The sequence below is a fragment of the Platichthys flesus genome, chromosome 24 (assembly GCF_949316205.1).
Source record: "Platichthys flesus chromosome 24, fPlaFle2.1, whole genome shotgun sequence".
Lineage (NCBI taxonomy): Eukaryota > Metazoa > Chordata > Actinopteri > Pleuronectiformes > Pleuronectidae > Platichthys > Platichthys flesus.
This window is the reverse complement of record NC_084968.1, coordinates 3,174,450-3,202,245: the sequence shown is the minus strand read 5'-3', so window position 1 is coordinate 3,202,245 and position 27,796 is coordinate 3,174,450. Positions and strand designations below refer to the sequence as shown.

Sequence of the window (27,796 nt, the reverse complement as noted above, 5' to 3'; positions counted from 1 at the left end):
CCTGTTTGTGTGATTAGTGTGGAATCCGGAGCAGTAAGAGGGTGTGGTGGGAAAGTGCAAGAATATGAACAGGAGCCAAAATACAGATGATGCCTTGTGAGACGATTCTACATTATAGGCTTTATTGCACGTGGACATTTTGAAACCCCCTCATGGGAAGATGCAAGTATATCTCAGTCCAAGTTGAATTACTCAGAGTTTTGTTTTCTGCAACAACATTAAAATAGGTAACTGGTTTTATATCCATACCATACAAACCAACACACATACTTGTACTTCTATCTCAGTGAGGACACTCATTTGCATAATGGATTACCTGGCTCCTTAACCTTAACCCTCAAATCAAGTCTTAAACAGTGTTGTCACGATACCAAAATTATGACTTCGATACTATACCTGCCAAAATATCACGATACCCGATACTTTCGATACGATACCACAAATACGATACGATACTGGTTTATCTGATAGTAATAAATAAAACATCTGTAAGGTTCCCTTTTTTACCAGCTTGTTCATGCCCAGCTTTTTGGATACTTAACAAATGGCATTTATATTAGTATTAGCCTACAGGCCCACATAAGTGAAATTATAGGTTATTTTGCATGTATAGCGTTTTCTTAATTTTTTTCTTAATTCTTAATCGAGTTTAATTTTGACAATGAACTGAGCTACGTTCTTGCAGCCAAATTGAAAGCTAGATCAACGTCTTAAACGAGAATACATGCAATAGGGCAAGAACACATTCAAGTGACTGGAGTGTAATGTTTCGAAGTGCGCAAAAACACACACGCATAACGTGAGGGAACGTCACGTTAATTTGTCAAATCAGCATCGTATCAGGCCAGCATGATAAAACCAGGAGCCGTGAAAAATTAACGTGACGTTCCCTCACGTTACCGTTCAACATATGAACACTGTACAGGGAGCCGCTGCAGAGAGGCTGAAGAGCCGCTTGTTGCGGCTTTCTTTTCAATAAGCCGAGGACGGTCGGCAAGAGCCATGTCTCCCCTGAGATCACTCGCTGAGAGTGAGGGCCGCCTGCATGTTTGAGAGCTGGCAGCCCCGCCCCTCGCAGTCAGCAAGCAGTGTGACTGGGAGCGGAGCAGCGAGTGCGCTCTGATTGCTGCTATTTCAATGAAGTACCGGTACTAAAAATATGCAAAACCGTATCGTTTTTAACGTAAGGGAACCTTTCTAGTACCGGTACACCGTGCAACACTAGTCTTAAACAGTCTAAAAGTGTGTCATGAAGTGAGGACCGACCAAAATGTCCTCACTCTCCCAAAACGTCCTAACCCTGTAAGGTCTAGGTACAAGTAGTACACACGCAAAAACACACTCAGACTCACACACACTCACATATGCATGTGTTTGCTCAGCCAGAAATCAGGATGTGGTCTTTGACTAAAGCCTTGGCTTTGAACCCCCTTTAAGAGGTTTGTGGAAACAGGATTTTATAAGTTAAGAAACACAGCAAGGTTAGGTCTTTCTGACAACTGTAACTCCCTTTATATTGTCTTGCTCAGAAATCAGGCAACCGTCAACGGTAAGTCCAGAATGCTGCTGCTCGGCTTCTGACATAATACAAAAAATAGGCCTGGGCTGGCCCCTCCCTAAACCGTTTATCTTCACAAGCTAAGACACGTTCTCTTGTAGGGCGTTGCTAATCATTCCATAGTCTGGACTGAAAACCAAAGAGACAGTGCCTTTGTCGTGAACCTTATTATTACTTATTATCTTTATTATTATGAATATTAGTATTATTTATGAGTTTCATCTTGTTTGTTGTAAAGCACTTTGATACTAGTATTGAAAAGTGCTACATAAAGTTATTATTATTTATGTATTTGTCACATATGTCTTTGTGTATATAAATGTACATATATTTATTATGTACATGTGAAATGAGAAGAAAAGGAGTTTTTAAACATTAATATAGGTCGAATATATGACAAATGAAAATACAAAAAATATTAAAGGCACACTTAAACACAGGCTGTAATTTAATTTAGCTACGGAACCAAAAATATGGAAATGTATGTACGCATGTTTGCATTGTGGAAGATGCAAGGTCGTACAGGACAGGAAATGACTTTATTGTGTTGCAGCAGGTGGTCAAAAAAGACATATGAAGAACACTCACCGCATTTCCTGTCTAGCTAGGAAAGGGGAACGTGCATGTGAAACTAATAGTGCTTGAAGTACCTCTCTCGCAATACAGCATGTTTGCAAAAAGCAGCTTGCAAAGATAGTGGTCGTCACACAGGGAGGTTTGTTTATCAGAAGTTGTCAAAAGTAAGTACAAAAAACTATGAGCAAAAATGGAGATCTCGGCAGAGCTGCAACAAGGCCCAACAAACCCCTTAAATTCAATTTTTCCACACCAAATTGCACACAATCAGTCCACTTGCAAAACTGTAAAAATGTCTCACGATGTGTTTCACGATGTTTCCTATCTGTAGCGTAAAGTTTACGACCAGCCACAGCAGATGCGACAATGACACTGACAGTGGGTTTAAAAGTGTTACAGTGGGATCAAGTGCAGGCACCCAAAGGGACAACCAGCACACAGCTTATACCTTGCACAGTTAAATGATCTCAAATGAGCCAATTCACAGTATCAAATACCCCTGTGTCCTGTGGTTTGTTGAATGATATGCATACACATTGGGGGTTGTACAATTGAAGAGGTGTTAACATAGTTGTACCTTTAGTCATACTCTTAATCTGCACAACCCTTTGAAAGAATGCTGTAGCTACGGTCTCAAACCGGTTTATCAAAAGATATATAAAGAGTCGCCTCTCAGCTCTTCCACTCCTCACACATCAACCATTCTGTCGACATTTGCTTTTCTTCCATTTTGTTCACCACCTCGCAATGGCACATCCTACCACATTCCAGGCTGCCACCATCCTCCTGATGGAAACCTTTAAAAAATATGCAGGGGCTGAGGGAAAGAAAGACACCTTAACCAAAGCTGAGTTCAAGACTTTGATGGATAACGAGATGCCTATCCTTGGCGAGGTACAGTACAATCCATTAAACTTGCTTCATTCTGCATTATGTGAGGTTTGTTTTAAATTGACAGTTGATTTGTGGTGTAAAGGGCATCAGTTAGGAATCTTTAAAGAATCCAGGTTCAGTATAAGGGAGAGCGTGGCCTAGGGCATAGAGCGGGTGTTCTGCAACAAGAAGGTTGCCGGTTAGAATCCCACTCTTTCCCATCTGCATGCCTAAGTGTCCTTGGCAAGATACTGAACCCCTAAATGGCCCCTCATAAATGCTGAGAGTTCTTAAAATGTAGGTCGCTTTGGACAAAAGCGTCGGCTAAATCACATGTAATGTAATATTTGACGCTTCATAAGGCCCATTTACCTGTTTCAACTAGTGGCAAGACGAGGCTTTAGTTTCAGGTTCAACGACCATCTTTTCATGTCCTTCATGCCTCTTCATGTGTCTTTCAGTTACCTTAATTTGGCTGTGAAGACAAGTAAAGATAAGAGAATGTAAAATAAAATGTTGGTTTAATATCTTAACAACAATGATGGTGTTGTGTTGGCAGGTTCAGGCGGCGGGCAAAACACAGGTCGATCAACTGATGAAGGAACTGGATCAGAATAAGGACCAGGAGATCGACTTCATGGAATATATGGCCCTTGTTGCTGGTATCACCACGTGGTGTTTCAAGCTATGCAATAAATGAGCAGGTCGACCGCACCCTTGGGTGCAGCCAACCAGAGGCAGCGGCAGCATACAATCCCTGTAGTAACAGGTTTTTCAGAGTTTTTTCAATCTGCTGATTAAAGAAATGTTTCTACCTAAACAGGTTTGTCATGTGTTTCATGATTAGTGTGAAAAGATGTGGCTGGACGTTGCAAGAATATGAACAGGATACAAATGGTTATTCCTGAAATAAATGAATGAATCTCTCTCTCTCTCTCTCTCTCTCTCTCTCTCTCTCTCTCTCTCTCTCTCTCTCTCTCTCTCTCTGTCTCTCTCCCCATATGTAGTAGTCCAAAACTTGAGGTGACAGTTAAATGCCAATGAGATATACCGCATATATCCAGAAGCAGTGATATTGTATTATTTACATTCTTTTAAAAATGTAGACAGTTCCTACTGAATTCTGAAGATATACAGTTATCTGTTTATATTAGAAAAAATAAAATGAAAGAAGTTCTCTTTATATCATGCTCAGAGCATAGATAAGGCAACACGCTGCTTCTTAATCCACCTCTGTGATTCTCAGTGAGTCTCAGGGTCAGGCCATCGCTCCGTCAGCCCACCAGGAAGCACTGGCCAAGAAACACACTGTATCGCTCGTCCAGTTGGTTGCAGTAGTACAAAAGACCTATGCTGCCCCCTAGTGGCAGGTAAACTATCATTTTCAGGTTTTTCCTACTGGCTGGCACAGTCTTGCAAAATGCACTGCAGGGATTTATAACAATCACCATGAAATGCTGCCATATGCATGATTTCCGGGTTGCACGTGCCTGCAGCTGATCTGACAATGCAGAGTCTAAGGCCTAACAGCGCCGATTGGGAAACGTGGCGGGCCTATAATCAGCTTGCAAAGTCATTGAGCTCAGACTCTCCTCTCGCCGCTTCCACTCTCGGTCCCTTGCTTTCTCTTTGCATTACAGAGGCTTATGGGGATTAGGTGTCCAGAGTGAGGGAGGATGTCGTTCTGGAGTCAGGAGATACAGGTGGGAAGGTGGTGCACTGGTGTGCTCTGCTTCTTTTTTCCGTTGTGTTTTTTCCTTTATTTGCATCCTTGTCCACTCCTAAAGATTTAGTAGGAGCAAATAAAATGCAAATAGCACACACGAATAGCATTTTTATGCCTTACAATGTATTTCACATGGCACACTGTTACCACTTTACACCATTGTATCCTCCGAGGCCGGTCGTGGGATGGTCGAAAGCTCCAGGTATGATCCTCGCACATGCCGGCAAAGTGGGTCCATACTCAGGCCTTTACAAATCCTTCATTACTCATAAGAATAACATTATTAATTGTTATTAATTTATTTTCTATCTTTTATAGAGGTATTTCATATGAAATGCTGGTGGAAAATCCTCAGTTTGTATCTTTCTCTTGCACGTCACATCACACTGCAGAGCATCGCTACCAAATACCATCAATAATGTGTTAACAGTAAGAGATCACTCCTTTTCACTAATATGTTTGTTATTTTCTTAGACTGCAGGTGTTTAAAAGATGCCGGCCTTAGCAATGGCTTGTACCACCTACAGCCATATTACTGACCCTCTGTGGAAATCCAGGAGGATATTTAAAGTTTTAGAAATGAAGCAATTTGTTTTTCTAGATCCAAAGATTCAGAAAATCCAAGCATCCAGTGGTTTCAGTCACTCAGTAAATAGATATGACTGGAACGAGGTCTGATCGGCTCCGTCAACGAGTTGAAAGGGAGCCTTTGTGTAGTTGGGTGAGTTCATGATAAATTTGTTTTTTACAGTAACATCCATATCAAATATCTAATTTTGGAACAATGTTTTTTAACCATAGGCTTCAATCTAAAGCCATGAGTCCATGAAGGGTGTTTGGGGTGTTGTGCACACACACGCACACACACACACACACACGGGCCAGCTCTGGCCATGTGAGGTAGAGCGTTTATGAATACCTCATTCTGTCTTCAAGCCACACATCTCTGGTCACATGAGCTGCCAGGGTGTCCAGCTCATCTCGTGGCCTGGCTTCTCAGCGGGGAGAATCACGATAAACACACTGCTGGTCTTTGTCTCTGCACTTTAACCGAGCAGGTTTTTCTTGCCCTGGTAGCCGTCACTGGGTTTTACTGAGGAGCTGTGATACAGATGCGAACACTCAAAGGCTGCCTGATTGGTGACTGCTTGACTAACAGGCTGTTTGAATATTGATTAGATAGATGGATATATAGATAGATAGATGTAATTGTGTAAATAATTGTGTTACAGCACAAGTCAAGGGCATTGCAAGAGACTTAATGCAAGAGATGACCAACTATGAATAACAAACAAGCGTGCAAAATTGCAGTGGTTGTTTCCAAAGGTAAGGTAAGGATAGGAATATGAATCAAATACAATATGAATGTAAGATTTGCAATAAAATATGTTATAATAGCGGGTAATCACAGAGATAATTTCAAGTCTCAATGTGGAATATTGTGCCAAATGCAGTGAATAGCATTAAATATCATTAAAGCCGCTCTAATAGATATTTTTGAATGAACAATTTATGAAAAAATGTTGTTGTTAATAAGTGTTTGCTAACCCGTTGTCCAAATACTTCATTAGTTGTGTTTAAACTTTGTTTGCACTGCCCCCCAGTGGCTAAAAGATACACATTGGTAAAAGCAGATTTGACCTACGCATGCACATGAACCCTGTTTCGAATACTTGATTTTCCCCTTGTTGATGATTTCCTCAGAATGTAAAACATACATTTTTATTTCTTTCTTTCATCAAAATAAACAGTGTAGAAAATACTATTTATAGTTTGTACCATGTTGCTATATGGTATGCTGTTTTGGACAGAATGAAGAAGTATTGCTGGGACCCAGGTTTGTAAGTCGTAAAGCCTGAGACTGTATGATAACCAAGAACCGAAATAACTTCTTTGTTTCTACATTGCAAAAGAGGATGTGACCACAAGATGATCATTTGCCAAATAAAAGCTCTGTTAAAGGCCATTTTATTCCTCTTCACCTTGAAACCTGTCTTCCAAGAATGACCTGTTGACTGGAGGTTTGCGTTGCAGCTAACAAACAGTTGCCAGGGCTTAAAGAACACAGCACAGAGTTCCTCCCATGCCATGCATTCCTCTCAACTTAGTGTCACCAAGGCCATTTCTGTCAAACTGGATGGTGGGATCCGCCTGCTTTGAAGACTAAAGCCCTGTCTCTCGTGATTGCGGATTTATGAGCCCGGCTGTGCGACACTGTCTCCACCACCAAATGCCATTGTCAACAATATCTTTGATTTGCTGATAAGATTTGCTGCGTCGACTTTATCAACACGACCTAAAGGTTGTAAACTATAAGGGGGGGGGGGGGGGGGGGACAGAAAGCAGCCTTCAGTCATACCAGACAGCCGTGTCAGCACTGTCACCTTTGACCTACACATACACTCTAAACAGGCTTATGGTGTAAGGGGGTGCTTGTGCGAGAATTTTCCCTTGGGTAGCAGTGCATTTGTTACCCTCACCTAGGAGGTTATTTTTTCACCTCTGTCCGTTAGTCTGTTGGTTGATTGCTGAACAATTTCCTGAGGCAGGTGAAAAGGGAATTGCTGAAGTCTAAAGCTGCTTCCAGTCCTGCACTGGACTCCGGAGATGCATCCAGATGGGTTGTTGACGCAAATGTCAGAGTGAGAGTCCTAAGTGCTCTGGCCTCCGAAGGAGCTTATGCGAGAAAACATCAGGAGATCCTCCGCAGGGTTCACAGTGAGCTAGCGGGGGTGTTCATGACATTTCAATAGAATGCGGCAGGTGCAAAAAAAAAAGGATCGCAAGTATCTCCAGATGAATCCCAGATCTGCACATAGACGACACAGACCTCAAGAGAGTTTTTGGTGACAAGGGCCGACACTGATGTCGATGTGCTCTAAACAAAGTGCTCTTCGCTTATTTTATCCTCATCACTCCTGGTTGAATATTTTTAAGGATGAATGTAATTCTAATGTTTACTTTAAATCTCGTTTAACACTGACAACATTTCCTCCGTTTCAGTCCCTCATCCATTAGTTCCTACTAAAGACATACGTATTCCTACATATATATTATCCTTTTTTACATCAGCTTGGCACTGTTTTAAAAAGATAAGAAATGATTCATGTTTCGGGGAATATTTCCAGTGGTGATACAATACACATTTACACACAACTCCTGTTTCAAGGGACTTTTGGGGCCTCAGGCAAAATGGACCAAACCAAACTGAAAAGGTTGTGTTGTCTGGTTTTTAACATTACAAAGTTTCTGACACGGCTGATCATAGAATTCAAGGAGGTTCTCACAAAATTGTCATTGTTTTGGGCAAATATAAGCGATGGAGCAGCGATGAGACTAGACTGTCCCATTTCGAAAGGCTCTGGCAAATGCAGCTGACAAAAGTTTCTTTCCATCCCAGCGAAATGAAGGCTCCAAGTGGTGGAATTGTTCTGGGACCAAACTATCCCAGGATTCGATGTGCTGTGGTGATGAACTGTGGTATTGGACTTAAACTCAACCTAATAGCTAATGGTACCGGCCTAAAAAAAAAAGAGGGGCATTCAAATTTGCTCATCATGTCCAACTGCAGCTCTGTTGCCAGGTGACGACAGTAACAAACATGTGACGCAGATCACGGAAATCCTCTCCGGGTCAGACCGTCTCATCTCTGAAGTCCTGGCCTTGCTGTGAAGTTCCTGGGTTTGGATAATTGTTTTCTTACCTCTTCCCCTGTTTTTGCTCGGCAAGCAAGTGTATCTCACAAAATGATGGAACTGTCCCTTTTCCATCATTGCACATGAGAATGTACATGTGGATGAATTTGCTTTTTATTTTCTCTTTTAAAGCTTGCGTATGTCGTTGAGTAGCCTTTGATCGACATGAGCAAAAGAGACACAGGAGAAAAAGAAAAGAGAACAGGCCTGTGGAAGCGAGTTGTCTTTCATCATCTGCAGACAACAGGCAGGTTAACAGAGGGCACTGAGGCCATGCTATTTGCATTGAGAGCACACTCAGGTCTGTTCTGTGCTGATAACAGGCCCTCTGTGGAGAGACTGTGACACCATGATGTAATCCACATTTTCCTGCATTTACAGCCACTTGACTGTGACGTTATTAAAACGAGCAATGTTTGTGCTCTGTCCAGGACAGGCCCTGCTCTCTCTGTCTCTCTGTCTCTCTCTCTCCCTCTCTCTCTCTCTCTCTCTCTCTCTCTCTCTCCCTCTCTCTCTCTCTCTCTCTCTCTCTCTGACACACATATACCCAGACACACAGCGAAACTCATGGCAAGCAAACTTTGTCCTCCTTTATCTTTAGCAGCCCCATGAAGTCCTTCAGCACAGACACATTTAGGCGTTGTCAGTTGTCTTGCGTCACCATCAGCCAGCACATGTCATCAGCAACCCTAGAACTCCTCAGAGCCTTATTAAAACCGACTCCAAGATGTCGGCTGTTAATTCGAATGCAGGGGTGTCGCTGTTAGAGCCTGGAGTGATGGGGGCCTTTTGTTGTAATAGGAAGAGACCAATGACCCGGAGCCATCAGACGGATTGATCTGTATCTACTGACCTACTGATTGAGCTCTGTGTTGGGATATTATCTGCGTCACAGGGAGATCCGCTCCTTCAGATCAAGAAGAGCCTCACACATCGTTTACAACTGGAGTTGACCTTTCTCTTGTGTTGTGTGTTATGTGCTGCTGCTGGCAGAACAAACTTTGCTGCTCGTTAAAACCACATCGTTACAAAAAATGGAAACTAACTAATTATTTGTGGCTAATTATACATGACCTATTTAGGCATTGTTGAACTTTAACTCACTTTAATTAACTTGTATTGTTCGGGAGCTAAATACTGTTGTGTAAGGACATCTAATTTAGAATTTAGCTTTTCACACATTCACAACACAGAGGGAGGTTCCCAGCACAGACACATCAACAGCATCAGCAACGGCCAGGTGCAGAAAACAGATGCGGGCCTGACCTATTAACTCCGCTGTGAAGGTCACGTGATTGTCTTTACAACACACCACAAGGTCTTGTGGCATCTTCGTATGGGTCTTCAACGCCGAGACACTGCCTTTTCACCGGGAGACCCTACTAGTCTTTTTCATTCATCATCTCCCGCTTTGTTCTCTCATCGGATTCTCCTGAATTTCTATGGACTGAGCCCAGGGAGGCTGCAAGTAATGGCATGTCTTCAGTCATTAAAAATAAATATGGCAGAGGAGATATGGTATACAGGCTGATGCCGGGGGAAGCATTGCACAACTACAAGCTCAGGAAACAAACGAAAACACAAGCAGGAACTATTACAGCAGCATCGGGTGAGAGCACATAAATATGCACGAATGTTGTACAGAGAGCAGACGGTGATAAACAGGCCTGGAGACAGGAAAGAGGAACCAATGTCACATGGCTTGTTTTGGGGCGGGATTTGTGTCTTCTCCAAAGATGCTGATTGGTCTCTTTGATGAATGCTTCAGGCTGTGATTGGCTACTCGGGGAAGTATTTTAATTCTGTGAAAGGATCAGTGTCCTGAGAAGTGTGTCAACTTGACAGCAGCGGAGAGTTGGTGGCTGCTTTCTGCGCATATGGCACCAGTCCCTCTTAGGAGGAATGTTGTCATGTGACTGTCTGGATACTAGTGATGACTCAGTTCATGAGTTTGGTCAAAACATCATAAGGACGAAAAGTGACAAACTACAGTATCTTAAATAGAACTAATCACTGAAACTGAAAATTAGCAGCAATTTCTTCTAATAATCCAGGCAATAATTATTCATTTATTATCCTGATTCATTTGGATATATAACGCAGTTAAACATATATGTCAACACCATTTATAGTTGTAGGTTTCTAGTCTTATTTGTTACCATACAACAGATTGAAGAAATACCGCCCCTCTATGATTTTTTTTTAAATCCTCTCAATCGGCATTGAATCCGTTTTGCGTGTGTGTGTGATTTTTTTTGAGCATGACATGTAATGTAAGTTCAGCTTCTCTGAACCGTCCCAGTCATTGAGACACTGTTTGGCTCTTAAAACTAAGCGGAAAGAAACGTCTGCATTCCCACTACACCCCAAGTCTGCACCACATGCTGTCTAACACGTGAGCTGTGACTAATAAAGGATTTACCTCAGTGACCCAACCTGACTGGCTTCACCTCAGACAGCACTGTGAACCCGCTGGTAAGGTGGAGAGCATTGTTGGAAAACTCTTTGCTTTTTCACAACTCCTGATTAGGAGGGAAATCACCCAGAGGCCTCTCACAACCCATCCCCCCACCCCCTTCAAGCAAGGGGATTATGGGTCATATTTTAACTGTGCCATCTGCTCCCAATTGACTTTCAATTAACACTGGCAAATGAGAGAGAGAGCGAGAGATTCGACGGAGCGGAGAGAGAGCGGCTCAGGCTGAGATGTTACTTGGGCGAATGTTAAAGTGCTGCGTGCTGCTGCGCCCGAAGCTGAGGTACAGATGAGATTTTATCAGTGACGGAGGAAAAAAAGCAGTTGGTTTAGGCAGCAGAGAAATAATAACAATCCGACAACTCCAGTAAGTCAGCTCATTATTTCCATGTCCATATATTCTCGCATATATTGATGGTGAAAAGCAACACAGTTTCCTGATCAATTGGTCCCCTGTGTTGCAGATGGTCAATATGTCAATATAAGGCCTTTGGCTGCAGTGCTCTTCAGGCTGCAGATAAAGATCATAAGCACAACTCTGTTAACAGGCCCTGGGGGACTGTGCGTGTTGTCCTGATGTTGCACACATTGTCTCTATAACATGGCGACACACTTGCATGGTCTACATTATTTGATTTTCCTCCAATGTGCATAGACTCCATACCCTCCTGTACTGACCTCATTTGCTCTGTCCCTATTCACACTCACACACTCCACAAACACATAAAGATGATTACCTTTCATGTGTTATTACACATGTAGTTGTAGCTCATTTTATACAGCCCGATGAAGGTAAACGTATTGCAGCTTTATTCTGTCTTTGTCTTGTGTATAAGACAGAATGGAGGGGGGCATTGTTGCGGTAAAAAAAACTGAAAGGGTGGGATAGACGCGGATGCTGTTGTATTGTGTGTGTGTGTTGGTGTGTGCATCTGTGTGTGTGTGTGTGCAGCGGAGTGTCAACAGCTGGTCAATAGGCCTTGACGCCTCCTGTCCCAGAGATCCTAACCCCTGGGGTCAGAGGGCGGATGAAGTGTGCCACACTATAGACCAATGGCAGAGGGCAGGTGGTCAATCTAAAGCATGATGCGCTGCCCCCAACATTCACACACAATTCATGGTTTTGTAGTACGAGAAGTTAAAAGAGATAACAGTGGTGAGAGTCCGCCAAGATAAAAGGAGATGAGGTTGGAAGGTGAAGCTCCGTCAGCGGTCTATAATAATTAAATCTACAACACAATAGTATGCAAAAGGTTTCTGAGGTAAGTAATATTGCATTTTGTTTAATATATATAGATACAGATTTTTCTGTTGTTACGTGTGTCTTTTTATAATTTCCTCAAACCCTCATTAATTAGATTAAATCAAATGAGTTTAACCCGCTCACTGTTGTTGAATATATTAATATATATATATTCAATATTAATTTGAATTATGCAAAAATGTATGGGAGAGTGTGGCCTAGGGGATAGAGCGGGTGCTCTGCAGCCAGAAGGTTGCCGGTTGGAATCCCACTCTATCCCATCTGCATTGGACAAAAGCATCAGCTAAATGACATGTAATGTACAAAATGCAATATAACTAATTCAGAAACTGTGGTGGTTTTATCCAGTATTAATTATACATAATATCATATTATGCATATATATGTTTTGTTAGTCTTTTCTTTTTATAACAGCCTCAACCTCTCATTGATTAAACTCCATGTGATGACTTTAACGAGTGGTTATGCAGCATGTCCCATTAGGGTAGGGGCACTACTTGGGCTTCTGATGCAATCCTCTGGCGGAGGAATCAAACCTACGCGAACAGGACGGCGGAACTTCGCCGTGTTGCCTGGATACGACGCGGAGGGCGGCGCATTCAGTGGCCCTGCACGGAGTGAAACTGGCCTCCGGTGGCGGACATTGCGGCTCGAGGTGGCATGTGTCATCGAGGGACGACCCCACTGCGGCCGGAGCCCGAATGTCGCCGGTTTTCCTGACGTTGTTGAAGAAGCGCTGGATGTGAAGACAGCGCCATTTCTGTCGGCGTCCATGATACGCGATGCTACCGCAGCGGATTCCAGAGCCTGAGCTCGGAACGGCAGCGGGAGAGAAATAGCCGCTCCCCTTTCCTCTCTGCTTCAGCCCACGGCAGGTACGTGAACCTCTGGTGTTGCATCTTGTTTCTCGCCGCGGCGCCTCCGCTGAGTGTCCCCGCGTCTGAGTGAGTGCACTGTTTCGCCGTGTGACGTTATGGCGCACATTTTTGAAGGGAAACTGACTGACAGTCCTGTGGTAGTTCACCGGGGCAGCCGCTCCTCCTCCCCCTCGGTAACAACAACAAGAGGACGTGAAGGCGAACGCTACTTTCGCACGGAATCCGCTTTCTCCGCTACATGCTTGGCGGCCGTTGGCACCGTGTTTCCGAATGGAAGTCCACATTGGCCTAACGTTAGCGGGTTCGCTGCTTGGCTAACTCCGTAATGGGGAACCGTCGGGGCTTTAATGTCACCGTATACAAATAGCCTCCGCTCACCTACCGTCGGACTCCGAAACTTGCGTTAGCCTCGTTGGTTTCGAGGAGACACTGGGACTGGACGACTTTCACACAGAACACGCAGTGTGTCATGTGCATGTCAAGGAATCACTAATATTATTAAACTGGATACAGGACGAGGAGCTCCCGGGAGCTAACTAAGCTAGCATTAGCTAAAGGTCGGTGGTGGAGCTAACCTTGTCGTTTGACTGCCAAGTGGTGGTTGCTAACCCGAAGTTAACAGCCAAAAGTCAGCGTGGTGTCGGCTGACACTTCCCCTCTCACCACCGACCGGGTATTAATTTAACATGCTTGTGACATTAGCCATTGGTCTCAAACGTCGTGTGTAGCCAAGCGATGCAGCGTTGATACAAGCGAACCGTCAGGATCCGCACCCAGACACACACCAGGAGGAAAGCAGCGTAATTCTGCTCTAAATATACTACATTGTCGGAGAGATTAGACCAGTGGATTGTGGGGTGAAGTTGGAATGTGGACGGGGCAGTCGGGGGGTAAGATCCACACTGAAACAGCTGGGTTGTAGTTGTCACTGGTCAGCCATGTTTAGCACTCATCGATAGAGCCAGCAGACACATCAGCTGTTTTCTGTCTTGATGTAGCAGACCGGCACGTCCTTATTCTGTGAAATGGCGTTGAGTGCCGGGATCGCGTGGCTGCATGCGGCAAAGCTTCTTATCTTTGCCCTTTTGACGTCTCCAACGGGCAACTCCATACTGTACGACTGACGAGCGATCCAGCCAATCAAACGAGCACAGCCTCCATTTGCTCTTCGCGTCGGCCGCCTCGTCCCACTGCTGCCATATGAGACACATGCACATGACAGGCAGACTTTCCCCGCACTGTTACACTCGCATACATGTGTCCGCATGTCACGCTTTGCTTTGTCATGGAAACTCACCGGGACATTTTGGGTGTATTCCTCACCATGAGAGGGAAAACAACAGCTTGTATACGACAACAAGATTGAGCTCAGAGAATATTCAATATATGTAGTTCTCAATAATACAATTCACATGCAGTATGTGTAATATTACAGTTTTTTTCATTATCGTGCAATATGTCAATACCCTGTGCAATATCCCATATTACGAACCCCTTTATATTTTCCACTTACTGCCACTTTTGTTCCAAGTTTCTCTGTAAGATTTAACTTGCTTATTTGTATCTATATTTAGGCACTGGTTCTGTGTTTCTCTGTATACACATACATGTACTTGTTATTCATTTGAAATATACTTTTTTTTTTATTTAAATTTTATTTTTAGTCTTATTCTGTCCACTGTATTCTATTTTATATATATGATTAATTATGTTTCATCCTATCCTCTCTTTAACGAACTGTGATGCAAGGACTTTGTTAAAAAGACAAAAGACTTGGACATGACATCATTCAATTTAGTTTAGGAGAAACACTATATTTGTGAAGTACTTTTTTTTATTTTAAAACGAGGTTGCGAGGGTTGACAGCTATTCGATTGACTTTTAATGACTGTCATTCTTACCCATATGAGTAAGAATGAAAGTCATAAAAGTAAATCCAATATATATATCTCTCTATTTATCTCTATATGTCTCTCTCTCTCTATATATATATATATATATATATATATATATAGAGAGAGACATAATACCCACTGAAAATTAAAACTTGAAACATGTGTATAGTGCCAAATCACAACATGCATTATGTCAAGGCACTTAACATAGTAAGGTCGAGACCGTACAAATCTGGAAATTAAATACTGTTCCAATGCACAACCAGGTTTAGATATCTCACCAAAACTAATGTGACTGTACATTGTACATTAAAGGGTCAATAGTCTTTAGACAAAATCCACAAGGATCTTCATCAAAATTAAATATGTCATCTAATGTTTCTAATTTAAAACCGCGTGTCTTTAATTGTAGGTGGATTAATCAGTTCCTATTGAAACCACACAGCTGTTTTTTGTTTTGGGGGTCATGATAATCAAGTAATAATATGGATTATTATTTTTATTACTGTTATTATTAAAGGGTTTCTCCCTCTCTCAGATGTACAGCAAAGCCTTGCCTCCTTCAAACATTACAAAACAATGTGGTCACGACACTTCTCAAGTCGAACCTTGAGACAAACCTCTACGCAGGTTTTTTAAACTTGGGTTAATTCGCTAAAAAGACGTCTGACTCCTTTCCCTTTGCCAGTCAAGGAGTTTCGACGTGGCGACCGCACCAGCAACTGAGGTGCCCCCTCACCTCCTCGTCTTGCCAAATTTGTGCGTTCACCCGGGTCTTATATTTCCGTCACTTCCAATCAGAGCTGGAGCAGATTAAAACCTGAATATTAAAAAAAGGACTCTGTCTAGCGCAGAGTCCTTTGACCCATGAGTGAATGCCGATTGTATCCATTTCCGCTGCGGAAAAAAGCCAGATGTTAGCGGGTGGTAGTGGAAAGGTGGCTTTAGATTGCATTTACTAAACATGTGAATAACTTTCTTGTGAATGTTTGAGACACATCCATGTCAATGTGAGATGTCCCTTTCTTTTGAGTGGGCAGTATTTTCAGGAAAAAATCAAATCACCATGATTTAAACTCAGACTACTGGTAGAGTGTCAGTGAATGATCTCATTTACACCTATTTATTTTGTGAATGTATGTTGCTCTGTTTCAGGTTGTGCCGGTGAAGTGAGACCTTCCCAAACAATTGACCCCTCCGACTGAGACGCAAACACATCTTGTGTTTTCTCAGCAGCTGAGAACTATCAGCAGCTTAAGCCATGCCTGATGAGTAAAATAACCTTTTGCTTAAAGCAATAAAAAAAAAAGAAAAAAAGCTACTACATGTCTCCTCATGTAGAGCTCCCTGGGTGCATCCTGCTGGAGTGACTTCCCCCTCTTCCAGATAGGTTCTGCCTCATCCTCTCTCCGTACCCTTTTCCACGACCACCCATAATTATCCATCATAATGCTGCTCCGGCTGAGAATGGCCAACACCTGAGGTCCCATGCGTCCAGTGAGCACCGATTCAGACGGTCCTGCTCCTCCTGAAAACTTCTCTTGCCCCTACCCCGTCGTGGGCCCCCTGCCTGCCTCAGAGATGTCCCTTCTCCAGTCACTGGGTCCTGTGCAAAGCTGGCTTGGCCAGGAGCTTGAGAAGTGCGGGATTGATGCGATGATTTACACCCGCTATGTCCTCAGCCTTCTCCTGCACGACAGTTACGACTACGACCTGCAGGACCAGGTGGGCTCAGACAACCTCAAACATATATGTCAAGTCTAGTCAGAAAGCTTTTAACATTTTTCACTGTGTGTTGTCGAATGCTTTAGAAGTGAGTTTTATTCATGAGGGGAAATTGGTGTGGGGGTTATAATCGCCTTGTTAGAGGAAGTCCATTTTTACAGGATAGGTTAACAATGAGGCTTTTCTTTCATCTCATGACTTGTGTACCTCTGACTAACTCCTCTGATCCAATTTGCCTGATATGTGTTCATTGTTATGATGCATACACATGTATAGAAATGCCCATACTAATGTATCATATGTATGTATAGTTTATATGTGGGATTTTATTATGCTTAGGCTTTTTCCATGTTACTTTATATCACTAGTTTGTCCTTTGGCACTGACTTGTCTTGGTTTGTGCCTGACAGGAAAATGACATCTTCTTGGGCTGGGAGAAGGGAACTGGGAAGAAATGGGGTAAGAGTAAGAAGAAGGGAGGGACTGACCTGAGTCTTGAGGAAATTAAGAAACAAGCCGCTGTGCAATGCCTCCGCTCCGCATCTGATGAAGTAAGCATTGTTCTGCCTGTTTGATGTAATACTGTGATTGTAATAATGTTCAAGTTGTGGACAAATGACGCTTCACTTTTCTTAGGTGTGAAATAATCATTATGCTAAACCCCTTTTGCTTTGGAGGTATGGCAAACAAAAACAGTTTGACCTGTTTTTATGGAGCTTTTGAAAGAAAAATAGGAAAAACAGAATGGAGAAGACTTAAGTTGTCATTTGTGTAATTATTCCAGAAACCTGCTACTGTCGTATTCCTGGTTGCTTGTTAAGGTGCAGTCATGTAGATATTAATTGCATGAATCACAATGAGTCAGTGAATGAAGCTTTGTTGGTGTGGGAGGCTAACGCTTTGAACAAGAGAAGATCTTAATTGAGTGGATAGCTGAATGGCCACACCTTCAAGACAATTTTTTTCATATGAACGCTGGACAATGTCCGGAGAATCAAAGAATCGGGGAGTTACTCTTGCACATGTGAAGCAGAATTCCAAAGCCGGTCTGTGTCTGATGTGTTCTCACCTCAAGTGACCTGCTCTATACACACAGAGGCTCAATTAGATATTACACACAGTTTTTGCACCGGGGCTGGCAGGGTATAGTCCATTTGATGCCTGGTCTAACTGATTTGGACATTTGCATTCTCACATAAAGCTTAAATTATGTCACAAAAGTTTAGATTTGCAGTGCAGGTGTAAAAGCACAATCAGTTAGTCTTTCTTATAAAGGTTATATTAAAGGTGTGTAGAATTATTTGCCATTTCATTTGAGCATTGCTATGATTGAGTATTAAGGCCATATTGAAGGGAAAACATTAGATATTTAAAGAATAAAGTTAATATTATAGAATTAAGATGTAATTTAAAAGTCAAATTATTTAGAGTAAAAGGGAAATAATAAATCAGCAAGGCTAAGCAATGCTTGCTGGTGTTCCACTTCTTCTGAATCACTGAAGGAACACTTTCATTGTTACTTGAGAAACTACAAAACCCTTTGAATATCACGCAGATGTAACCAAATATGTCTCTGCTGTCACCATTAAGCAAATATATTCCTCCAGGTCTGCGTTTTTTCTTCAGAATAGAGCTTATCATTCATGCTAATGAGCCAAAAGATGTATGTTATTTGTGAAATCTATACTAAAGTATAACTTAACAAGATACTCCCGATTCCTTATTTTAGCGTAGATGACAGGCTGATCATCTGATATTAGTAAAATGACATGTATCTTAATATTATAACTTTGTTCTCGTAGTTTTCTCCCTTTAAGAGGCCCTAATACTTATATATCCCCCTTAAACTAAAAATAACATTTATTTACATTAGAATGAGCCTAGTATATCTACATCAGGACATCTACAACACAAGGAATACCTCTATTGAGTCCTTAATGTTGCACTGTCATGTTTCCACACATAGACAAACCAATCAGAAAGGGCCCCCTCCTTGTTTTTAATGTTGCTCGAAGGCCGCAGTAGATTCGCCTTAACTCTTGGAAATGAAATGAGAAGATGAGGTGAGTGGTATTCGGTCGGCTGCAATTTGCAAACTCATCACTAGATGTCGATCAAACATTCACACTGAACCTTTAAGGTCAGCCGTTCTACGTTGTTAGTTGACAAAAAACAAATGCTCTACCTGCTTATAATAAGCAACCTTCAAATAGTGTCCTCTGTATGTTGGTTGAAAATCGATTGAGCGATTAGCTTACATTTTCGTCTGAGGCCAGCAGTAGTAAGGAAGGTGTGCTTTGGCTGATAGTGACACAGGCGGTGGGGGAGGAGGGTTTGTAAGGCAAGAGGAGTATTGAGCTCTTCTCTGGGGACTGGACTCTGCAGTCTATTTTTTAACCAGCACACGCTGCACAGGATTGCAGCAATGAGCAGTGGACTTGGTCGGCTGTCAGCTGACCGGCATTAGCACAATGATGCAAGAGGGAACACGGGGCAGGAGAAAAGCTTGCTTTGCCTTTCATGAGGTGGCATGGTAAGGAAATGGGAATATTATTTCTGGAAGAATTAACAGGACAGTAGATGGCTTATGAGTGTGGCAGGACAGATACCACTGAGCAGATTTGTTGTGATTTGATTAGCCATTTGTTTTGACAGTGACTATTTGGAGTGAGCTAACATTTGAACATGGCTGTTTTGTTTATTTCAATCCTAGTCCTTTATGTTTTTCACATTTGATGTTGCTTAATTTGACAAGGCATTAAGCCAAACATGTTGTTAATGCTAAAGGTTTCACAACTTGGGCCTTTTTTTTTGTTTTTGTTTATTTGTAAAGCGTTTCTAAACCGCAGCTAAATGTAGCACAGTCATCGCCAAGCATGCCTGTGCTCTCACAAGTCAGCTGGTATGATGTGTGTCAACCCCATGCCTTTTAATTCTTTCTTTTGTGTCACATATGGGGTCAAAGTATCTGTTTGCAATTCTGCATTCTTACCGAAGACTCTTGGATCGTTCAACATCCACCATTCCTTGCTGACCTATTTGACACTATGTTACTATAAATCTGTCTTTTGTGTTGTTCTTCTGTGTAGAACTCTGGAATTGAGAGCCTGGTTGAAGAGCTTTGCTCTAAACTTAAGGATATCCAAAACAAACAGAAAGGTTTGCTTTATTCCTTCCTTTTAATTTAAAAATAAAGTTGAGTAATAACTGTTCTAATATGATGTCTTATTGTTCAATGTCTTTTACAGAGGAAAAGCAGATTCAAAAGAAATCTGATGGCTCTCAGTCTCCAGAGCGAGCTGAGTCCCCCTCTTCAAAGGACCAGGTGGAAATGTAAGCCATATAATGGATACCATGTACCATTATGTAAACACCCTTATTTACTTTTTTATTAAACTACTGCTCTGAATACATTTAAATCAAATTTTCTCTCTTGTCTGTTTTAACTGCAGGTATTATGAAGCCTTTCCTCCTTTGTCAGAGAAACCTGTTTGTCTCCAAGAGATCATGACGGTGTGGAACAAGGCAAAGACCTGCGCATACTCAAGTTCTTCATCCTCTGCAGCCCCACAGACCAGCACGGACACCTCCTCCCCAAAAGATTGCAACAGTGAAGGTGAAGCTGCAAAGGAGAGAAATCTAGACGCGTGTATTGTCACCTGTGAACGGGGCCAGCAACGACGAAGCAAGAAGGAGAAGGAAAACCGTTATCATGGTGGCGCAGCAGCGGAGGAGAAATCTACCTTCCATTCTAAGAGACAGACCAGACACAGATCTGAGGGCAAATACAGACCCAGATCCTGGTCGTCAGGCTCTAGTGAGGCGGGCTCCAGCTCAAGTGGGAACCAGGGTGACACCAAGTCATCCAGAAGCAAGGCAGTTAGAATAAGGCACAAATCCAGAGAGGCTGCAAAGAACAAGAGAACACGCAACAGTGGACAGGTGAAGCTCCAGGTGAAGGTTATTGACAAAGACGAGCGAAGAAACACAGGGGGGAGCAGCAGCGGCGTCACCGGAATTGCTGCAAAACAACCACAGCTTTATAAAAAGGGGAAAAGGCTGCTAAAGGAGATTCGTAAAGATCCAGGCTGGGTGGAAGCAAAAGAGTTCGGGGTTGAGGCCGCAGACAAAAAGGAATACATGGAGGAGCCACTTTGGTATACTGAGCCCATCACAGAGTATTTTGTACCTTTCAGCAGCAGACAAAGCAAACTGGAAACAAAATATCGAAGTAAGATAGACTCTTCAGACGGCTTTGCCATGTCAACTGACATGGAGAGGCTGCCGGAGAGAATCCAGGGAATCTGCATTGCCAATGAGAGCTACCAGAGAGCTTACCTTGCAGCAGGCTCGTTTGTGGATGGGCACTTTGTGGAAGGGCCTGGTGAAGCAGAAGACGAAACTGCGGATCTCACTGGGACCTCCAGCTGCCCTCAGCCAGAGGATGGAGATTTAGATGACAAGCATCTGTCTGAATTCACTCACTTCTATGAAGTTGATATTTATCAATCCATATTGGATACTAGTGCCTCAGACTCAATACAAGAGAGTCGGATCTTAAGCATGATTCGACAAAAAAGCAAAGAGCAAGGAGACGTTGAGGCAGATTGTTGTTTAGTGTTAGATGGCTTTGAGCAGCAAGGGAAAAGTGCAATACGGAAAGACTCACAGGAAGCTACGGGATCTGTTGGATTCTTAATGGAGGATCTGGAAAACATGGCTCAAGTGTGGGGATGTTATTCACCCTCTACTTCAGAGGATATCGATGGAGAAAGCTTCGTAGGGGACTCTCCCATTCGCCTCTCCCCCCTTCTCGATAGTGTTTCGTTCACCCTGAGCAAACTATCTGGAAATGTGGAGGAGCCACCTGTTCCTGAAGCCACCGGTGAACCATCTGGTTTGAACTCATCCTGCTTCTCTCTTTTCGAGCTGCAGTATGACAGTCCCACTTTCCCTTTTCCCCGCGACTCACTCACCGTTGGTCACGAAAACAACACAGATTCTAGTAGCTGTCTCGACCCACATTCTAATAAACAGTCTCGTTTGCTAATATGGACCAAAAATAGTGCCTTTGACGAAACTGAACACTGTTCTAACCTTTCAACTCGAACATGCAGTCCGTGGTCACATTCAGAGGAGACTCGTTCAGACAACGAGCAAGGAAATGCTGCGACAGAGGATGCTGCTCAAATTGGCAACAAAGAGATTGATTGTATGATCCCTCCTCTCTCTGGTGCTTATCTAGAGGACGAAATCTTGGATTTTTTGCAAGTGGAGACTTGCCACAAGTGTGATGAGGTCAGCGTTGTCACAGCATCCAATCAGACCACCAAAAAATCTAAATTGGAGTCCATTTGTGGAATCGCATTGGAAGAGGATGAGAGTAAACAGTACAGCACTGGCATGTTTTCAGACAACACAAACCAACAGAGTGATGATTACAGCTCAGGAATAATAAAGGACATTTGGACTGCAATTGGAGATGGCAAATCTGTAATGTCAAGACAAGGAGTAGAAAATCCAAGTGAGGGGCTATTCTCAGATGAGTCCGGCAGTTACTGCTGCAGCTGTCTGGAGGTGGAGGCAAAAGGCGTTCCAATTCGGGGGCCTCAGAAAAAGGCAGTGCAGCGGTCAGAGTATCACCTTTGGGAAGGCAAGAAACAAGAACAGGACCTAGCCAAAAACAAACTTTCAAAGGTAGATGGTTCTGGGGACTACATGACTCCGTCCAAGCCCTGGGACTTGAGCTCTGACAAGGAGAGCACGTCATTCATCCTAGGAGGGGTGTATGGAGAGCTGAAGACGGTGAGTGGTGACAAAAATTGGGCTGTCGTGCCGCCAAGTGACACCCAAGATAGCCTGCTGAAGTGTGCCGCCGCAGCTGCATCTGCTTCTAGCTCGGACATGCTCACCATCACTGGCACAGATGTGTTCATGAACAGGAGCAGCTGCTTTGCCCCTGGGCACAGGCCCCTGTGGAGGCCTCTTGTGTCCTTTGGGCAGAGTGACCAGGCCATCAAAGGAGGCGGAGATGGATTGAATAAGGGATTTTCTTTCATCTTCCATGAAGATTTGCTTGGATCGTACGGAGGCTTGCATAGTGAGGAGCAAGGTTTAGAATACCCGTTCGCATCCTTCAACCTAAACAATCCCTTCTCTCAAGTCCTCCATGTTGAGTGTTCTTTCGAGCCTGAGGACATGGCCTCTTTCAGTCCAGGATTCAAGCCCAAATCTATTCTGTGCTCGGACTCGGAGAGTGAAGTGTTCCACCCACGAATATATGGCATCAACCGGACACAGTACAGGGCCATTCGCATTTCTCCCAGGACCCATTTCCGACCAATTTCGGCCTCTGAGTTGTCTCCTGTTGGAGTGAGCGATTCGGAGGCTGAGACTGACAAAGAGGAGATGAGTTTTCCCGTCCTGGCGCCGGTGGACGTCTTTGATGATCCTCAGGCAGACCTCAAACCTCTGGAAGAGGATGCAGAATGTGAGGGCCCTTATTACGGGAAGTCAGAACTGGAATCTGGTAAATTTTTACCCAGATTAAAGAAGTCTGGCATGGAGAAGAGTGCCCAGACTTCTCTGGATTCACAGGAGGGCTCCAGTACCCTCCTGCCAATCGCTGAGCAAGAAATTTGCTTAGACTGCAAAACGGCAGCAGCTGCATCGACTGCTGGTGGACAGACGGATGTCTCAGTAGACAAGATTCAAAAAGAGGAGTCTTCAGAAGAAAAAGAGTCCTACTTATGTGCACCAGCATGTCAGATCCCCAAGTATGGGATTGCATATGACTTTGTTGGAGATATGCCAGAGGTGAGGATTTCTTTGAAATAATTTCCCTGAGATTAATATGCAATTATGCCCAGTGTGCTAGAGAATTGTAATACAGATATACAGCTAACCATTGAGTGTTTCACAATCTACTGTCTGCTGCTCCATCTCTGATATCTTAGTCAGCCGTTTACTGAAACACACTTAACCACTTCTCATTTGTCCTGTTTAGTTCCCTCTGTTAAATATAAGTGGACAGGGAGGAACAGGTAACCAGCAAGATGAGTGCTGGTGGCAGACCACACTCTGCTCCCCCCTTTTCCCTGGATCTCAATGTACAGGTACATTTCTTGGGAGAAAGAAAAAGTTAGAAATTATATATATATATAATTTTTAACAATTCATTTTCAATACTTTTCTTTTCACAATACATCAAACCTCTGACTGTTAATGTCTTTGACAGTATATTCTTTCAAAGTAAGGGACGATCAAAATAAGGGGTTAAAATCATTACTAAAAAATTACGAAACATGCTTAACAGCTAAATGTTGAACACAATATGGTCTATGACCACTGCTATTTGTGTGGGGCAGGAAAAGTTATGAAAAGGTTTTTTTTGCATCTGGATGTGGGCAAAGTATGAAGTGAAACTGAAAAAGAGAGGAATCTATAAAATATATTTTTCTTGATTGTAAACCTTGATTTATATTTTTAAACAAAGAACGATCAGTCATTGATTGTGTGAACTCCCACAATATTATCCTGCCATTCAGTCAGGTATACATTCAGTGTCAGGGAGTCTGTATGTTACTGCTGCACCTGCTGATCCATCAAAACGTTTAACCTCTCAAAGCAGAATCCAAATTTTTGGTATGAACTTTTATGTGGTGAAGACATTTGACACAAAATAGATATAGGTTCAGTTTAGTATAACTAGGTGTCAGCGTGGATATTTTCTTATGTAACATTCTAACACGTTTTTCCTGACTATCTTCTCCAGGGAGCAGCAACATTTGAAAGCTCCAGTTTTGAAGAGGATGCCTGTCGTCAAGAGGAAACCCTCTTCTCCTTTTTTGACTGGACCTCTACCAGCAAAGAGACACCAGTTCAAAACCCCCACCCGCACATAACCCCTGCTGGTTTTCATTTACTAACTTAAATCCATGTGTAATCAACAATCAGATCAATAAGAAGTGAGTGAAAAATAGGAAAACTCAAAAAATATGTTCTGTCTTTGAGTGATGCCAGTGATGTGCGAACATGCATTTTAGAATTTCAGTTGATTCTTCTGTACACTGCTCCTCATTCAAGTCTCTCAGTTAGTAAGTAGGGGCAATCTTTTTTTCCATCCTTGTCAGTTTTGTTCCCACCAATTTGCTTTTGAACCAGGTTACTGGTAGTTGGTGGTGTCTGAATGGTTGTGCATGTGTGTTTGTCCAGCCAGTCTCACTCCTTTTTTCTAGTTAAACCTAACGTTGTGTGAAACGACTGCAGTCGCATCCTCTACTTTCCATCTTGTGTTCAGAAAGGCAAAATAAAGGATGTTAGGGTTTTTGAGTTGTGTAAAAGTTTGAGTTACACTGAGTTAGTTTGGTTGGAAGACTTTCTGAATGTGAAGTAGAGAATGTGTGCAGATTTCTTCTAAATATCCGTAAATTCCCCACGTGTGAGAAGTTACTATAAATGAGTCTGATTTTTGAATGGTGATTGTCTTTCAAAAGCTAGTAGTAGACTTAGTACGGTTTTTGTGAGGCTAAAATAATAAAAATTCTTCAAAAATAATAAAAAAACGGAAAATCAAAAATAAGTTTTGTTGGCAAAAATACAAATAATCTACTTGAAATGCAATGCTGTAAAAGAGTTAGGGGGGAGAAAAAAGGTTTGTGAAAAGACATGACGACAGCCATTTCTGCAGACACCTGCGTTGCAACTGAATGAAACTTTGTTTTATTATTTTTTGTCATTTCTATGGTACAGACTATTGGTGCTATAAATATGTTCAAACATCTTTTTGAAGATCCATTATATGGCTGACGTACGGCAAAGCCCAGTTTTATTTGTAGTCCAGACAGTCGAGACTACATGAATATATTTTTTCGAAAGTTGTTAAAGAGGAAAAACTGTTCTAAATGTGGCTTGGTTTTTATTTTGAGGTAGCTGCTTAGTTGTCAGGCCTGTAACAGCTGAAACAGAAAAGCCCTGCAGGTATTTAAATCTTGTGTTTTTATCACATCCTTTCAGTCCATTGTCTCCAAGCAGAAAGGACAAATTCTGCATCGAGCGAATCAATTGTCCATGCTGCAACTAAACTAAATCTATAGCGGGGCAATGTTTAAACCAAAAACAAACATTACATCATCACACTAATATACAAATGCTTTTTCCATGTGACATGTGTTTTTTATTTTTTTTATTTTTTTTTGGTTTACAATATATCTTGTCGGAATATTAAGTAATGTCTCACTGTGTTTGTCAGCAAAGAACTTGTGATGGCACCTGTTCAGAGTGAGTGTCTGAGAACCTCATCTCAGAGAAATGTGAACCTGTGCAGATGCGCACATTCACAGAAATGCAAACGTGTTCGGGGAATTAAAAAAACAAAAAAAACCTGAAGAGATTAGTGTTGAGGTGTGGTTTGCTGACCTTTTGTGTGACCTGTGCTTTGAAAATTAAATTTAGTTAAAGCATTTACAGATGCATTTTTTTGAACAGGTTTTGAGGACAGTAGCAGGGCAGTTTATTTGGCTCATACTTTGATACTGAAGCACAGATGAACTCAAACCATCCCTCCATTAATGAGTAATTAGAAATAATGCACTGTCGCAGGTGAAGGTGTCTCTATTCTGAGCATGGCTTTGGAAGTGTCTTCCTCGTTTTGACAAATGCAAAGAGTAAAGGCCCACCGCGCTTTTTTTTTCCTTCCCCTCAATCCGATGCCACCCTAACCCCCAGTAGCTGAATGAAAGGTATTCAACTTCAGGGTCATGTCCCATTTCTTTGACAGTCATCAGACACTCAGGAATTTTTTATAAGCATCACTGCATAATCTACACTCGGACCGGTGACAGTGCATTAATGTTAAACATTTCTTTGATTGTAGAACAGAAATTACTGACAGTTCTCTCCCAGCAAACCACAGAGAGGACTGTTGTTCATTTATAGCTATAGTTTTAGGGAAAAAAAAAAGAACTAAGCCATTGAGATTGCATAAGCAATGCGGAGGGGAGTCCCAAAAACCCTGAGTCCTATGCAATTCCTTGGCGCATGTAAACAGTCAACAGTATATGAAGAGAATTCATTCAGTTAATTTTGCATGTTGATAAATTATGAGTGAGGGACAAGTGAGAAAAAAAACCAAACCAAGGAATGTCCCTAAAAAAGGAGCATGCAAACATCACACTCCATCTTCTTATGTTGGGTTGAACAAAATAGTTTTGGTTGAAGTAAAAAATATTACGATTGAGGTTGCGTCAATGAGTGAAAGAATGTGATGCTTGTTTGTATGAGTGTATGAATGTATGCAAGAGTCACAAAAGGCACTTATTGGGAGTTGAAAGGAACGCATCACACCTTTACTCATTTAATTCTTCCATTTTGATAGGCCGTATTTAAAGGAAAAAAAAGAGAAAAAAACAGCGTATGACGAGAAAATGTATTCAGTGAGGGTATACGCATTTGGAACGACACTGATTGGGTGGCTTTCAATTGCACTTTGGTTCGAAGAATATATCCTGCACTGAAAACATTGTGTTTTCCTCGTCTTTCATTCCCCCGTAGATCAAGGCCCTTCACCCTCACCCCACCTCTGTGTTCCTAAAGTCCATCTCCCCCCCTCCCCTGAGTAGCTGTGTTCTAATTTCATGTACACCCAGAGTAAATTATTTTGTTTCATTGTGGATTTTCTTAACATCTAATAAAGGAATAAACCAAACCTCAACCCATAAACTTCCCTGTCCTTCTTTCACACTTGTTATTTAGTTAATTATAAGTTACATATGCCCTGGTGGTGGCTACTGAGAAAGGAAGGTGCCGCACTTAGCTCCACAACCACCTGGAGACACTAGAGGGCAGGGTGAGTATGCTGCAGGACCATTTTGCAGGTCTCTGAAGGGGCTACACAATGTACTGCTTGAGGACTTCTACTACATCCTTAAAACAAAAACATTACTTAATTTATTGGGAGTTTGTATCTAGTTTTGTGCAGGTAAAAAGGAATGAGACTATTTCTTGAAATAACTTGATATACTTTGTGTCACAAGTGATTATTTAAAAATAAAACCAAACTGAAGTGATATTTCTACATGTTTTGAAAACTGAATTTCAAAGATACGTATATTTTTGGTTGCGCATCTGTAT

General features: G+C 42.3%; 1 protein-coding gene across 2 annotated transcripts; it reads left to right on the top strand.

The window, feature by feature from the left end:
- The first annotated feature begins 12,851 nt into the window (after positions 1 to 12,851).
- kiaa0232 (KIAA0232 ortholog) lies at positions 12,852 to 27,377 on the top strand. Of its 2 annotated transcripts, XM_062383631.1 has the most exons (8): positions 12,852 to 13,043; positions 16,097 to 16,666; positions 17,077 to 17,217; positions 19,756 to 19,825; positions 19,915 to 19,999; positions 20,119 to 23,482; positions 23,673 to 23,781; positions 24,441 to 27,377. In XM_062383631.1, the coding sequence occupies exons 2-8, from the start codon at positions 16,430 to 16,432 to the stop codon at positions 24,455 to 24,457; spliced, it is 4,023 nt and encodes a 1,340-aa protein (XP_062239615.1). In that variant the 5' UTR covers positions 12,852 to 13,043; positions 16,097 to 16,429; the 3' UTR covers positions 24,458 to 27,377. The 2 variants fall into 2 exon arrangements, with proteins under 2 accessions (XP_062239615.1, XP_062239616.1); XM_062383632.1 differs by lacking the exons at positions 12,852 to 13,043; positions 16,097 to 16,666; positions 17,077 to 17,217 and adding an exon at positions 19,018 to 19,199.
- The last annotated feature ends 419 nt before the right edge of the window (positions 27,378 to 27,796 follow it).

Excerpts from the sequence above, each read along its gene's own strand:
- kiaa0232 (XM_062383631.1), top strand. The coding sequence starts at position 16,430 with ATGCGTCCAGTGAGCACCGATTCAGACGGTCCTGCTCCTCCTGAAAAC. Across the intron at positions 17,218-19,755 it reads TCCGCTCCGCATCTGATGAA|AACTCTGGAATTGAGAGCCT; the intron begins GTAAGCATTGTT and ends TCTTCTGTGTAG. Across the intron at positions 19,826-19,914 it reads TATCCAAAACAAACAGAAAG|AGGAAAAGCAGATTCAAAAG; the intron begins GTTTGCTTTATT and ends TGTCTTTTACAG.